The sequence below is a fragment of the Coptis chinensis genome, chromosome 3, assembly GCF_015680905.1.
Source record: "Coptis chinensis isolate HL-2020 chromosome 3, ASM1568090v1, whole genome shotgun sequence".
Taxonomy (NCBI): Eukaryota; Viridiplantae; Streptophyta; class Magnoliopsida; order Ranunculales; family Ranunculaceae; genus Coptis; species Coptis chinensis.
In genome coordinates this window covers 90,513,121-90,529,616 of record NC_141458.1, presented here as the reverse complement: position 1 = coordinate 90,529,616, position 16,496 = coordinate 90,513,121, and the positions used below count along the sequence as shown (strand labels likewise).

General features: G+C 36.8%; 1 protein-coding gene across 1 annotated transcript; it reads right to left on the bottom strand.

Moving 5' to 3' along the window:
* Positions 1–4,141: 4,141 nt before the first annotated feature.
* Positions 4,142–5,364, bottom strand: LOC147511566 (puromycin-sensitive aminopeptidase-like). The gene is made up of 4 exons (XM_086599391.1): positions 5,143–5,364; positions 4,653–4,799; positions 4,456–4,537; positions 4,142–4,357 (listed from the first exon to the last, which is right to left on the bottom strand). The coding sequence occupies exons 1-4, from the start codon at positions 5,155–5,157 to the stop codon at positions 4,281–4,283; spliced, it is 321 nt and encodes a 106-aa protein (XP_086455517.1). The 5' UTR covers positions 5,158–5,364; the 3' UTR covers positions 4,142–4,280.
* Positions 5,365–16,496: the final 11,132 nt, after the last annotated feature.

Sequence of the window (16,496 nt, the reverse complement as noted above, 5' to 3'; positions counted from 1 at the left end):
GCGATATGTTCATACACTAGGGTCTATTCCTTTGATATCATCTAAGGACCATCCGATAGCGGAGCGGTGTTCACGAATGACACGAATCAAACGTGCTTCTTCGTCGGTAGTCAAGTGAGAAGAAATTATTATAGGGTGACTACCATCGGGATCGAGATGCACGTACTTCAAATCAGAGGGTAGAGGTTTTAAATCCGGAGTTGGAGGATTGGGGATCAAGGATTCATGAGGGGCTGTCTCTTCAATGGAAAAGAGCGAGTCCGGTTCTTCGGAATCAGTTGGCAATGTAGCAGTAGGGTTAAATAGTGGTACTAACTCTAATAATACGTGGACATCCTTAATGTATGAGTCATTCGTCAAACTCAGGGTTATCAAAAGAAAGAAATTAGTGTACCTCGTCTGGGGGAAAAGAGTTTGCAAAATATTTCTATGCCAGACTATCAACAAGGCTAATCTCACCCTCAATATCAGGATTGGAAAGTTGTTTCATTAAGTTGAATACATTGACTTCTACAGAAAGGTTCCCGAATGACATTGTCATTGAACCATCCCGACAATTTATTAGAGCGTTAACAATTGCAAGAAATGGACGTCCTAAAATGATAGGAATGGAGTCATAGGCAACTTCAGTATCTAGAATTACAAAATCGACGGGGTAGTAAAAATCTTTGACCTTGACTAAGACGTTTTCTACTATTCCCTTTGAGTACTTGATAGAGCGATCCGCGAGTTGCAAGGTCATGTTGGTAGGTTTTAATTCATAAAGACCTAACTGCTTAAATAAGTAGTATGGAAGTAGGTTAACACTCGCGTCTAGGTCTAAAAGTGCGGTAGCGGTATACTTGTCGCCCAACGTGCATGGTACAGTTGGTCGACCTGGGGGTAAACACACCATTGGTAGTAGTAATGGAAGAAAACTGCTCAGTGAGGAACACTTGTTGAGGAATATTCATTCGTCGTTTGTTGGTGCACATGCCCTTCAAAAACTTGGCATGCTTGGGCAAATGCTTAAGTGCATCTAGAAAAGGTAGGTTTATGGTCAAATTTTTGAAGGTTTCTCGAATCTTATCAAAATGCTCGTCAGGTTTGTTCTTTGCCAAACGGGCAGGGAACAGAGCTTTTGAGTGGAATTTTGCATATGGATCAGTGGCGTCTTTCCCCAGGTCACGCTATAAGTTGCGAGGTAGGAGTTGGAAGGACGATAGCCACGGCTTTCGTCGGTTCATTGTCTGGCATACGTATGTGATTGTCGATAGTTCGGCCAGAACGAAAGGTGGTGATGGCATCTACCTCACTCTGGCTGGGGTTACTAGATCCTGGTGTATTGTTGAGTTCAAAGGCAGTGTTTGTGGGCTTAGGGTTTAGAACTACTTGGCCAGGAAACACGCCCTTCCGACTTTTATCTTGTGCTAACACCTGAAAAGACTTTTTGATAGATGCTAGGATTTGAGATTGTTGATTCATGTAAGTCAGAAAAGTTTCATTGTTTTTGGGCGTGATGGATTGTACCGATGGAGCAGCGGCGGGAACAAGTTCACGGTTATTATTTACAGGTTGATTTTGGTAGCCATAACCTTGATTAGCGGGAACAAGGCTGCGGTTGTTTTGGTACCCTATATTGGCAGTGTTGGGAAATCGACTTTGCCCTTGCTGGAATTACGGAGGATTTCCTTGATGGTAGGAATCGTAGTTCGTAGGTGGCCATACAGGAACATTGTTGAAACCCGGAGGAGCTGGCTGTTGGGCAGGGGGATGCCAAACCAAATTCAAATGTTGTCGCCAAGGTGCATTAGGGATGTTGAAAGCACAAGCCTCTTCAGATGGTTGGGGAGGGCACTTGTATACCAAAGGACAATAAAAAATCAGAGTGCTCAGGACTTAAGCAAAGAAGACATGGGGAAGCGTTGGTAGTCATGACTTGTTTGGGTTTTTGATCATTTACTTGAACCGAAAGAACATCGACCTTTTTTGTTAGGGACTTGACCAGAGTTTTTAATTCCGGATCGGGTTTGACCTCGAACATAGACGTAACTTTGGTAGGAGTGTCTTTAGAAGATCTGGAAGAATTAGTGTTACCCTAATGGGTGTTTTGTGAAGCCTATTTCTCGAGAAAAGTGTATGCTTCAATAGCGCCTTTGTCCATGAAACTACCGTCGTTCATGATATCTAATGTTTCCTTTTGATGGTCAGAGAGACCATTAAAGAATGACCGGACTAAGACAGCGGTGCGAGTTAATGATGGGGACATTTGATAAGCAGATCAGTAAATCTGCTCCATGCTTTCGTAAAGGATTCCTGGGGATGCTGACGAAAGAATTAAATCTTCTAAAGCATCTCTGTAGTTTTCTTCTGAGTATAGAACTTAATCATGAATGCTTGTACGAGCTTGGCCCATGTGTCAAGGGATTGCGGTGCTTCGCCCGTGAGCCAAAATGAAGCTTTATCAGCTAAGGTAAAGGGAAACAACCTAAGCAAGACTTGTTCGTTGGTAATGGTCGGATGGTGGAAAGTGGTAGCTACTTGCTGTATCCGACGAAGGTGATTGTACGGTTTTTCATGGTCTAGACCATGTTAAACAGGTAACAAACTGAAAATATTTGGCGGAATGCGAAAATCACCTACGATCTCATCGAGTTTAATGCAGGAAGCAGGTCCTTCCTGTAAGGCAGTGTAGAAGTCCGAAAGGGGTTTTTCTATTGTGGGATTTTCCTGGGCCATAACTATGGGAGGTAATGGCAACTGAGATACTTGACGAGGTTGATTTACGGAGGAAGAACTATGTCTAGGGGATAACTTATGCAGTTGTTTATTGTATTTCTGACAACGATATGTAAGTTCTAATTCCTTATTAGTACCAAACCGTAGTCTCATGCAGACATGAATTTTAATTCTAGGCTCATAAGGAACGAATTATGACATGAGGATTAGTTATTACGGAAGGAGGGAGGTGAACCACGTCTTCCTGAGCTGTTGCTAACGTGAGCAGGTAACACTACAATAGAAAAGACATTTAAAATCACTCCATAAGTGATGTCAAAAATATACGACGTCACTTTTGCAAGTGATGTAACTGGTGGCGACGTGAAAAGTCAGGGTTTTCAACATCACTTTTTAAATAATGTCCACAAGTGATGTTACTTCACATCACTTTTTAATTGATGTCAACAAGTGATATTATAACTTTGCATCACTTTTTAATCGATGTCCACAAGTGATGTTAAAACGTTGCATCACTTTTTAATCAATGTCTACAAGTGATGTTATAACGTTGCATCACTTTTTAATCGATGTCCACAAGTGATGTTATAACGTTTAACATCACTTTTTAAGTGAAATCAATAAGGTCAATTAACATCACTTAAGAAGTGATGTTTCATTCAGATTCCAAATTACTTGTAAAGTGATGTGAAATAACTCTATAAATCACTTTAAAAGTGATATCCTATTTATCAAAATAATAAAAAATAAATAAAATTGCCAATGTCATCCCAATATAATACCATTTTCCTTGTCATTTATCATCAAATAAAGATTTTATCATCAAATAAAGATGAAACGTATCTTAAAATCACATTCATCACACAAATATCATCTCCAATTAAAAATATTACACTATATACAAAAATTGTAACGAGCCAACATAAATGTTTCGACCAAATATGATCAAAACACCAAGTGTTGATGAAAAAGACGAAGAACATAGAAAAGTAATTAGAAAAATGATGGTGATCGGGGGAATGATGAGACTGTACCTTGCGGTTGCCTACGTACCTAAATTATCAGTGGGATCAAGTCTCAAGAACGTAGTTCTGAATGAAAAATAGTTTGGTATTTATATGTGTAAAGTAGAGATTTCTTGTAGCTCAAGTAATCGTAATTGAACATAACTCTTAATTGATAATTATCTCATTGATAAGAAAACAAATCTAGACATAAATTAATGTACATAAGTGGCAAGTCATGTGGCTAAGGTTCAGCCTTAGACACATGAGTTAATGGGCCTGTACATTGATCCATGATATTGCGAATTGGGCTTTAGCCCAGTCGATTAAACGAATAAAGTGGAGATTCCTACCAATGGACGTTCGCCACGTAGGTGGGGGTCGAAACAATAAACCAACAAAATCTAATTTGCAGTACCGAAATGAGTCAAAGAGAACCACAATCACCCAACTAAGAACCTATCACAGCCTGACTTGATGCAATCAATTTAATCCAAGAACCTATCACAGCCTAACAAATCACTCTGTTTTCTTTTTTTTGCAGTATGAAACATTGTACTAGAAAATCAATGCAAACTTGTACTCATGCAAGAATAGTTTGACAATGTCTGGATCTTCAAGAGAAGCAAGATAGGCTATACAAGGAACAAAACCAGGCAGTCAGATAATGTACTTGATAGCATAACAAGTTTTCCTACATCCATCTTACACAAACAAACCCTTGGAGACTCACCAAGAGAAATATTCTTCAAAGCACGTCTGGAGATATTAGCATGGTCAAAGATGTAAAGCTCAATACTCCTATTATTTTCAACCTAGAACATGTGATGCGTTAAATGAAACGAGGAAGACCAAATGAATAGAGAATAAGAACAATCAAACCAAATATTGTTTTGATTTAATAGATATTTATATTTGAAGATGTCATACTGTGCTAAGAAATTCAGCTTTTATTTCCGAAGCGAGAAGTTTTCTGATGAAAGAGCTGACATCATGAACAACATCGGGATCTGCAACCTCCATCATATCCATGATCTCCCCATCTCTAGGAAGAGTAAGCACGTTTGCGATGAATTCCTAAAAATTATCAAGTAGTAGTTAGAACTAATGAGTAACATAATTTAGTTCTGACATCTACACTATATGATAGCCGGGTCTTCCGGAATACCCTCCCAATATTGAGTAGGCAATTTAAGATCTCCTTATTTACTTAATTTAGAAACATTTCTCTCACTAAATTTAGAATAAGTCCCACTTTTATTAATATATCGTTGTTTTTCGGGAGACTTTGTCTCATTAGCTGCTTATTTGTTCCCATAAATGATGCATCCAAGTTTCTTCCGACGCAAACTTATTCCAGCTTGTAAGACTAACAAAGATGTACTTTGTATTGATAAGAAATCAATATGGATCTACCTACATTTGAATGTATCATAAAGGCCTTCGAGCTTTAACCCTTGAAAACAAAGTACTGCAAGTAGAAAGAAGCAACATATCCCTAGTGAACCAGCAAGAAAAAGATAGAGGAGCTCTGCTAGGCTACTGAATCTGCAGAGACATACTCAATTGAGTGAAACGTTTATTAAATGGAACAAAAAGTGTTTGTTGGCAAAGAAAATAAAGAACATTATAAATGAGACTGCAGAAGATAGATGCCATAACATCTTATAAATAACAGATGTAGTGCATCCTGATATGATGCAACAGACGACTAGCTGCAAGAGAGGGCGAACTAGTGTTGTCGCGTTGAATAGTCCTGCACGTCCAGCTTGGCTATATGTCAAAGGTAGTAATACATAAATTATATTTTAGGCAAAAAGAAGAGAGCGCAAGGAAAAATATCAGATCCATAGTCTGCCTGTATATGACAAGAATTTATAACTTGGAAGAAGGTTTTAATCAATGGAATGAGGAAAATATGGACCTGAACAAACAATGCCGACACTCCGTTGTTATGTTCCAAGGTTAAAATAGGATATTAAAAATACAACTTTTTGCTAAATTATAATTCAGTAGCAAAGAAACTGATGAGCATCAAAAAGATACTCTGGTAAGGGAGCATGGTTAAAGAATATAAGGAGTACAGTAAGAATGTTGCAAATATGGAACTGAAAGGGCAGTTTACCTCAAGTGATGGAACTGATTTCAACTACATACATGATACACCGTAGAAAATATGTTATAAGAAACAAAAACCTTTTTCGACCACGCTGACTACGTTTTTTTTTTCAACTAACTGTTTTAGATCTTTGAAAATAGTTTCAACATGGTTTGGAAGATCAAATAACTGGTATCCATTTCAAACAAGATTCAGGCCATTGTGGAGCTATGCACGATTGAGCATAATTGAGAGATTGTCAATGTGAGAAGTAAACTATATTATTAATAATTGATGAGCCTTTCTCTTCTTTTGATGAATGCTAATTGTATGCTTATAAGTTTTTTTTTCAATCATATTCTTAATATTTCTCACTCAATCAAAGGGGGGAAAACACACACACGCAGGGCAACTAGGTGAAATTCAGTAAGGGATCCTGAATCCCAAGAAATGAATGTAAGAGACACAATCCATCTAAAGTCAATAATAAATTTGAAAAGAAATGAGTACCTGTCTTTCATGAGCTTTTCTTTGGTTGTGAGAGCTCCAAATAACAGTACATAGATTAAATATAAAGCAGTTGTTGTAAGAGAAGTAGCCAGGGTTCCAGCCGGTATCGAAGGTTCAGTATCTTTCAACGAGGGCGAGCGATTTGAACCAGCCATAATTCCAATAACAGCAGGGAAAAAAAGACTCACCAACTTTGGAATGGTGAACAATTTTATTAGAAAACTTAGAAGTCATCTAGAATAGGAGGTTAGTTTGCTTCTGAGAGAATCCAGCAAGATTCAACAGTTGCACAAAAACATATATGGAATGAACATTTATAAAAACTCAGTGGCCACTTGGAACAAGATTATAAAGTAACAGAAAGGTAGTTTTTCCCTGGATTGAACTTGGGTAGAAGATCTATTTCTCTTCGAGATAAACGAGTGAAAAAAATGAAAAGAAGAAAGAAAAAAAAATGTTTGACACCCAGGTTTATGAGTTGATTCCCTTGGTTGTACGTATAATGAATTTATGAATCTGAAGAAACAAGTGAAATCAGCCATCACAAAATCAACTTTACCACTAAAGACCCACTTCAATACTAGATACTACATGGTAATGTCAATGTGTGTAGACATAAAAAGCAAATCCAAAAGTGTGAATAAGGAAGCTCTGCATCTATCAAACAATAGTGGCACTGATTAAAGGGAGCCCATAAGATCCCAAATAAGTCACATATTCACCATAACAAAACAGAATAGGTATACCTACACGAAAACCATTAAGCATTTGTGTTGCTTAGTTAAAATTCCAATCAATTGATCCATCGGGATCGGTACCCCGCATTGTTGGTGTGTTGAAATTCTGAACTCAAATTGTCTTTAAATGTCGTTGAGCTCAACCCGTGATTCCAAATTGCAAAGATTGGAACCATTTATCAGTAAATTCTAGTGCATAAACTAAAAGAAAAGATAACTTGAGCAATAATAACTTATTCAAAAAAAAAAAGGTGGACAAGCAATAATCAATAAAATGATAAAAGGCATATTTCGTGTATCACATACCTTTATTGCACCATTAGTAGCAATAGCACTTAACGATAATGTAGTCAAGAAAGTGCACAAGCCACAAAAGGAGACTAACAATAACGAGTCCAGTATGCTAGCCATACCAACTATCCTGAAAAGGGAAGAGGGTAGTATTTTTCCATTAACACTACTAGAGATTACGTTTAAAAAATGAAAAAACAACAACAGCAAAAGCAAAAAGATCGTATCTAAGACAGAACCTCAGTTGTTTATTCTCCTCACCATTCTTGCCTTGATCCCTTCTGAATGACGTCAGCCACAAGAGTTCTCACTTTACAACCCTTTATTTTGTATGTCATACCACCTATTTTGTTCTACTTCTTCAAATCATTTTTAATACCTTATCCAAAGTTAAATTCCTTTCCCGTCATTGTCTCTTTCATAGCATACATACTAATCTTTCTTCAAACAGGTGAATCATTCGACAGGATTAGTTGTATCATATCCACAAGAAGGTTCCTATACAATGATCAGAATCCTAACTGACCATATATTACAACCCTTAGCATTCTTTCTTAATTTCTGAAAATAGAATTGGACACACCAACTGATCTACTAACTTATACATGCAAAGTCTACCATTATGAACTAATACGGATAATAATTAATAGCATAGGGTAGATGTTATTTACCAAGAAAATCGGATAAAATAGATGATTCCCATTATATTTTGCAAGCATGGTACAAATAGACCCATCAAAGTCCCCAATTTAATTCTAGTTGGCTGCAAGATAAATCATATTTCATCATCAAAAACACATGGAAAAGATTTTAAAGTCAGCAAAAGTGCAAAACTACAATATATTTTATATTTTGCCTGGTAATCCCTAATTACATCAGGGTACCTCTTGGGTAATGCCTTCCCACCTAAACATAAGATTGAATTCTGACACAATTTCTCATCGATAAACAATCAGAACTGACCTTCTTTACTTGAAGAACTACAATGTCAACTGGATGGGCATTTGGTGTAAGTGACTCAAGCAACCCTTCATGGTACACAGACATGAGAGGAATGTCCTTTCCATTGGAGTCGAGGAGACCAACTGCCAAAGGTATGAACATGGGTACTTTCACTGGCGGCGGGGTTGGAGGAACCTCTTGACTGGAAAAAGATAAATCATAAACATAATTGAAACTACAAACATTCCTATTGTATATAACGACATTATGTGTACCTAAATCTCAAGGAATAAGTGTTGGCTTCAGGACAAAAAGATGATGTAACCTTCACAATAGGCGTGCCCTTGAGAGAGTACCTATAATTTATGATTACATTACAAAACCAAAAGCACCAACAATAATGTTAACAAGTAGAGACCTGAACATAACAAAGAGGGGCCTTGGGACATACCATAATAAGAAATTCTGGAAGTTTGCATCATTTGAATCCTGTATGGAAGTAAAAAAATCTTCACAAGTAGCAGCCTATCCATCATGCCTCTTAAAGTAGAGATCCATTCCTTGGAACACATAGAGTGTACGTCATCACTCCATAAAAAACAGTTAGTACAATAACATCATTCGGAAGTAGCACAGAATCCACATTTGTGTAAATGTACATATAGCTATAATGCGACAAGATAAACATTTCAGGTTAAGGAAAATCCATATTCATACTTTTCGAAAACCTCGACTCCCAAGCAAAATTTTGTACATCCCCGACAACTTCAAAGCTCCTATTAAGCACAAATACAAATGAATAATCAAATAATGCAAACTGTAATTATCAAACTAATTCCTAAAAATTATCAAGTACATTGTGTGAGTTCGGTTTCTTCTAAAATACTTAGCTCAAATCAATACACTAAACTAAAAGCTATGATCTTCTCTTTTAAGAAAGCTAATGGTGGAGTAGTGACGCGACTGTTATTCAGTCAATGATACAAGAAGGAAAACTCACCATAGATTATCGGAGGAAGAGTTCCCAGAGTTAGGCTTTCAAACTCAATTGATTGTATTTGGTACTTTCCAATGTAATCTGCAAATATTGGTTATACCATGCTCTTTATCATACCACATATAGCCTGTACAGAACAAGATTGAACAACAAGTAATAAGAGAGGAAGAATAACCAACCAAAACAACATGTAATCCATATCTCAGTTTCCAGTACAAGGCATGAGGTATAATTGTGCATATACTTATTAATTGATTATCTGAACTTAAAAGCACCTTATCGAGGTAGGGCCACATATCAGATAGAAACTTATTCAACCAGTCCATCTAAAAAGATCACAAAAAGGAAATCAGTCACTGTGTGGAAAGAAAAGACCGTTAAGTCCAAAATATCGGTAAGTGCACAACAAGAAATGAAAAAAATCTCCATTAACTTCAATACTCACTCTATCATAATTCGGATTTTTTATCCATTGAGGAATCTCATCCAAAAGATCGTGCAAGGCATTTGAATCCAATTCATGAAGTGGTTTGATGTGTGGTCCCGCCATATAGGTTTCAAGTGAATATTAATCATACTAAAAGATTCACCGGAAAAGAACATTTGCAGCACTAACTAGGGAACCGTACCATTCTTAAGTCTTAACTAAATAACATACTTCTAGAGGGAACACATATCTTGATTAAGGTTTTAGGTGATGCAATAGGGACGAGGACAATATACATGGTGGGTTCAAGAATTTATCGGGGGTTGTGTCGGCAAGATTTCGAAGAAGATGGTATATTTATCCGGTTTGAAATATTCTTCCAATTACCACTAACAAGGCAGTCATATAAGCGAGAGAGCCCATAGACCCCTACAAGACCAGCCTTTTCTCATCTTTGCATAGCTAACGGTGAGGCAATAAAAATGTCTTGTCCCCCGATTTCATAAACAAAAATCAATGTGAATGCGACGGAAAACCGACTTTGCAATTGCTTCTAAGATTGAAGGACTCCCTTTTGCAAAAGCAATAGCGACGGAGACAGGTGAGAGGCGTGGAAACTTATGGGCGAGAACTAGTAAGATTGAGATCTTTATTAAAGAAATATATGAGAATCACTCTGAAAACAACCAATACCATCTAATTTTCAATCGGCAGAAAAGTAAAACCAACCTTTTTTAATCAAGAATATTATAAAGTAAGACTGAGAGGAAACCGAAATCAAAGTAAATAGATCGAGGGTGACCTTACCTAGTTCATTAGCGATGTCACACCGCAAATTGGAGAAGATGACAAAAGGAACCCAAAATGTTTTCAGAAGTTGAAGGCTAGATTGAAATAGGAGATGGATGAAGAGGATAACCAGTTTTCTCCGTTTGTTTTTGGTTGGGCTATTTTTGGTGCAAGAAAAGAGTCCAGATGTTTTTTATTTTCTAATTTTTGTTTAAGGGTGGCTAGTCTAGCAAACCAATCGCGCACCCTGTTTCATTTCTATTTTTCACGGTATTTTTCTAACTAATTAACTTAATTAAAATTAAAATGAGCTATATTAATAATAACACTTATGGAAATCAAATTATAAGTGATTTCGAAAACTTGGCAAAGTCACTTTTAAAGTGATGTTGAATACATAGATATTACATTACTTTATAAGTGACTCGCTGAGTGGCAACACCTTTAAAGTGATGTTAAATACATAGATATTATATCACTTTATAAGTGACACAATGAGTGACATAAAAAAGTGTTACTATATCACTATCACGACATCACTTATTAAAATGATGTTGTACAACTCTACTATATCAGTTTTTGAAATAAGTGATGTTAAAAAAAAATTGTGATAATTATTACATCACATGCTGAGAAAAGTGATGTCATAGCTTTCATATGACATCATTTCACTGAAAGTGATGTAAAATTAGTGATGTCATATGTCATATTTGTTGTAGAAGCTAGGATAACGTGTGAATATTCCAGCAGCCAGGTCACATGAGAGAATTGAGGGAGGTTGTCCGTGCTAGCATGTTCCTTAATTAGGTAACCTCAATCTTTCTAGTTTCCTAGACACTGATGGAATAGGATGTTGATTTATGATGGTGTATTATGCGATTATTATTAAGATGATTATGTTGAAATTTCTATTATTAGATTTTTTTATTTTTTGGTTATTTATTTATTTTTATTTTATTATTATTATTTATTTTTTTTTGTTTTGTGTTTACGTAATTAATGTATTATGGAGACGTGATTACAAAACATGCAATTAAAGACGAGAGATGCTAAAATAGATGACTAAACATGCAATTAACACATTCTAATTTTACACAGGAAGTTTACACATGCAACTCTATATTATTTATACGTGAATAGAAACACATCCTATATGCATGCATGATATATATCTAAAAATACGTGCAATTAGATGCGAGCTAGGGGAATGTCGAGAACAAACTCATGCAAAGTAATACCGCGTACGTGAATGGATGTAATATACACATACAAAAATAATCTAAGCAGGTGGTTTGAAATTACGCAGACATCCAAATATATTCGAACCATATTAACCGTATTAATATGTAACGACGAACCACACATACTCAGAAAACATTCTATAGATGTAACGAGATCTCATGCCAACATACGAATATGCGATGTAAAACAGGTTATAACAATCAACCAAATAATATCCTCAAGAAAGTTTGAGGAGTTTAAGAATTCAAAACCTGGCATCCAGCGATTCCTCGTATAACGATCGAAATAACTCCTAAGCTCATGAAATTACTGGATGGCGGATAAATAGGTTTAGAGAATCCAAAATAGTACTGAGAAGAAAAGTGGTTTGTACCTGAAAACTGGAGTGTTAATACTCTAGGTTAGTCTCACGCACTACTATTATAGTCTCGTATGAGACTGTAAGATCAATTCAATACTTCAACTTCCTACAAAATACTTAGACTGTGCTAATAATGATAAACAAGATCAAGTTCACAGATATCTGTTAGTAAAAAAAGAAAAGTTGGGGCAAACAGGTACGTAATATGTTAGTATCACAAAACAAATGAAAATTGAAAAGATGAGGGGGAAGGAGAGGGGGGTTTTTCAATGATGTATTCCAGTTGTTACGTTAAATGTCCAGAGTCCTTAGGCGTGCAATGGCGCCATTTGATATACGGTAATGTCAGGTTTTAATTCTTTTAAGTTTGAAGGTCCATAGTCCGAAGTCCACAATCCACAGTCCAAAGTCCAAAGTCAAAAGTCCAAAGTCCAAAATCCGTAAACGTCCGTTTAGTTAAGTTACTTTACTCACGTGGGTTTGTAGGATAGGTCGAGTAAGGGATCGTCCATACCTTAGGACTCGACAAGGTTTACAACTAAATTTACAACTTTAGTGAGTAAGATTTTAGGTTATTTCTTAAGTTTAGAGAAATTAACGGCAATGCAAGTAATGTAAAATAATAACGATTGATTTCTATGTAAATAAATATGGATAGAGAAATAGGTAAAGGGTTAACCATACTCATGCAAGAATCAGTTTCAATAGTTATAATACCATATCACTACAACTCTAATCTGTCTTGAGTTTATAGACAAACCCGAGACGGTGTCGAGTATCGATCCCTAGTGAGATGCACGCATTTCTGAGCTCATCTCACTAGCATAAGGAGTTGAACTAATATTTCATCTCTGGAATATCATTTCAGCTCCTGGTTCGATTCTACATCAGCTGGACAAATCAGATAGCTATCTGACACCATAGAGTCGCACGCAAGATATTTTGGGTTTCTCACGAGACTGTTCTGGAGCATCAGCACTCCAAACTTGGACAATCTCAATCATTTTGGGACCGGATGTATAATCTACACCTAATTCCTAAGTAGTGATTCTGGAATATTAAAGTGTCAATCCGGATCCTCACATGAACATCATTAACCCTCCCCCTGGGGCTCATGGTCATTGGATGATTAATTGAACTTGTTGTATACAATAAATAAATAAATAAAGAACAAGAATTCAACTTGAAAAGAAATGACTTTTATTAAGTAAAAGGACTTACAGTACTAATGTTGGTATGAAAGGTACTAGAAGGGAAAGCAAGACAACGTACTGGAAATGCAAGCAGGAAATGAAAAGCTAAAACTGCTAAAAACCAAAACTAAAAACTAAAAACTCAGGTCCCCTTCACATATCTCAAATATATAGATATGGCCCTTTCACGTAAAACCTTCCCCATTTAATTTCCTTTTGTCTTTTTATGTTTATAGAAATTCCAAAACCTTTTAACAAAGCTTGTCATTTTCTAGTTTGTATTTATTTCTTTGTCTTTTCTTATGTGCAAGGTGTCACACACAAGTGACCATCACTTGCCACCTGCCTATGATGACTCGTCATGCCTTGTGGCCCCGCAAAGTGGGTCCACACTGTATCCAGTGGTGGCCCGGATTTTGACATTTTTACAACTTTCTGTCTTTGCGTTGAGCTCATCGCCCTGGTTGTTGTGGCAATTCACTTTCCGAACTTGGCGTCCAGGTTTGAAAGATGTGAGGTTCAGAAGTTTGCTGTTTCTTTACATGTGGACCCGTTCTGCACTGGTTTTGTTCTTTTGGAATCTTCAGCTCTAGTCAGGCTATGTTGGCTTAAAGTGGGAAGACTTCAAGTATGCATAGTATTCCCGTACTTTGATGCATGTTTTATTATCATATTCACGTTAACTACGAAAACCTACAAAAGTACGAAAATATAATTATTTCATGATTATTAAACACATAATTGACCAAAATGCTATGTCTCTCGGGGTTTAATATTACAGTTTTGGGTGCTTATCAAGAGGTCAGTTTCGTGTGAACTCGAGTGTCGGGTTGGATCCAATTCTGGATTATAATCTGAATCTGGTTGGTCACTATGGTACCAAACGAAGAAAGGGGTATAGGGCATAGGGACGTAACCCTCACCATGGTCGAGATTTGGTGGATGGAATTGCCCACTCGAGTTTCTTTCAACAAGCAACACCCTTGGTGGTGAACGACCCTCCTTTATGTGGTAGTAGTCTTGGAAAAAACGCAAACGAGCCTCCTGTCGACCACGTTCGGCCATCACAACATCCATGATGGCTTAGTTGGTTATGGAAAATTGGGGAGTATCATTGTTGGGCTCATCTTCTTCACGCCCTTCCCTAAAACAATGAGTTCCTCTATGTTTAGATTGTCTTTGAGCAGTAACATGTGGATTATTAATCTCATTATTCCCCTCACTACCTTGATTCACATTGGCTCTTGTAGTAACCATGATTTTGAATCAAAGTGAAGAAAATATTTTTTTAAAGAACAAAAAACCCAAGAAAAATTGGTGGGTATGAGAACCTAGAACTGAAAAAATTTCGACCAAGAAATCAAATCAATTATGTATGGTTTTCCCCACAAACGGCGCCAATTGTGTGATGATTTTTCCTAATCTAGAAACACAAATATTTTGTTGATGATCAAAGAACAATGAGAAGTATTTAATCAAAAAGAATAAGAGATCTAGAAGATGATGAGTTGAACCACGTTCATTAATGGCTGCCTACGTATCCTGTGAAGAGGAATCAAACTCAAAGCGTTGTTCAACTATTCTATTTATAAGAATAGATTAGGTTTCCCATAATTACTTGTGAATTAAGTAATTAGTGTTTAACTAGGAAATAATCTCTTATTAAGTCTTATCCAGACTCTTCTAGAAGCTCATGTTTCCAAGTTAATAAGTCTCCTTTATTAACTTGAACAACAAGGAAACATGTTCAGGTCGGATTGGGAGTTGGAGTTCCGAACTTAGTAGTTCCAGATTTAGTGTTCATAGTCAGGAGTTGGTTCTTCGAGCCTACTACTCTAACCAGTTTCAAACCTCCAGTTCTCCGAGCCTACTACTCTAACCAGTTCCGAACCTCCAGTTCTTCGAGCCTACTACTCAACCAATTCCGAACCTCCTTTTCTTATTTTACTTTCGAACCTAGGAAGTGAGTTAGTTAGGATTTGGACTTAAAGTGTGTTCTGGTACTTCCTACCCACACCAAGACTATATCCGAGCCTTAAGAAGATTTTGCCACATGTCACATAACTATTTGTTAAAATATCTACACACACGTAGGCAGCCATTGACGTGGTTCAATCTCATCCCTTCCATAATCAACATCCCTTACAATCTTGCTAGTGTGTTTAGGTGATTTCTTACCCAAACATAATTGGCGCCGTCTATAGTTCTTACTCACGATTTCTCTTCCACCAACTTTTTATCTTTTTCTCAATGGACAACATTAGCAATCACATCGATCTCAACGAAGCCGAAGATATAAAAGTGCAAGGTGATAACATTAATGATATCCATCCACCACCACTATTTCTTCTGCTTCCCAACCTTCCTAATGTTTCTGGTGCTTCAAAACTTGCAGCATCGCAAGATCTGATTACTTCTTCTCATAGCATCCATGGTGAAGCTTCCAGTCATTATGCCACCGAGAGCTTTGAGCGAGTGCAACTTGCGGGTTTGCGGAAGCAACTACGTAAAATTTAGAAACATAATTCTCATATCCGAAAACTAGTTAGAAATAACTGTCCTTTGGAGGCTGAGAACACTACAACTTTTGTTACTCCGCTACCAACTCCTAGAGCCAACACTAGCATTGGGGATCGGTTACATAGCGAACAACGATAGTTACAGTACCTCTAGACAATTCTATTAGGCTTAATCGTTACGATCGCTCACATTCTAGGGTTTTAACTCTCTATATCTTTGGGTCGGTCGATGATTTGTTGATTTTATGAGAGTTGGGTGTCTTTTCTTTTAAACAAGTTGGAAAATTGAAACTTTAAGAGGGAGAGAGATGGGAAGGTGATCAACGCCCAAATGTACGTTTTATTACCCTTACATTACTGCATTACAACCTTTCTTACGCATAATGAAAAGACAACTCATAGCTTTTGTTGTCTTTTTTAGGTTACAGAGCATTTCAGACCACTTATCATAGAAGTTGCATCTTAGCACCAAAAGAAGCCTTATTAACGCTTATTATGAAGATTCAAAGCTACTATGAAAAAGTCAAAGTCAAAGTCAAAGGTTAAAGGTCAATGACTAAAAACTAAAGAACTGAAAGTCACGTCCTTAACTCAGAAGACTAGAGATTGATGGCCTTGATACAAAAGAAGACTTGCTCATAACCTAACTTGATCAAGAAGATATGAAA

Excerpts from the sequence above, each read along its gene's own strand:
- LOC147511566 (XM_086599391.1), bottom strand. Across the intron at positions 4,538-4,652 it reads AAGCTGAATTTCTTAGCACA|GTTGAAAATAATAGGAGTAT; the intron begins GTATGACATCTT and ends CACATGTTCTAG. Across the intron at positions 4,358-4,455 it reads TTTGAAGAATATTTCTCTTG|CCTATCTTGCTTCTCTTGAA; the intron begins GTGAGTCTCCAA and ends TTCCTTGTATAG.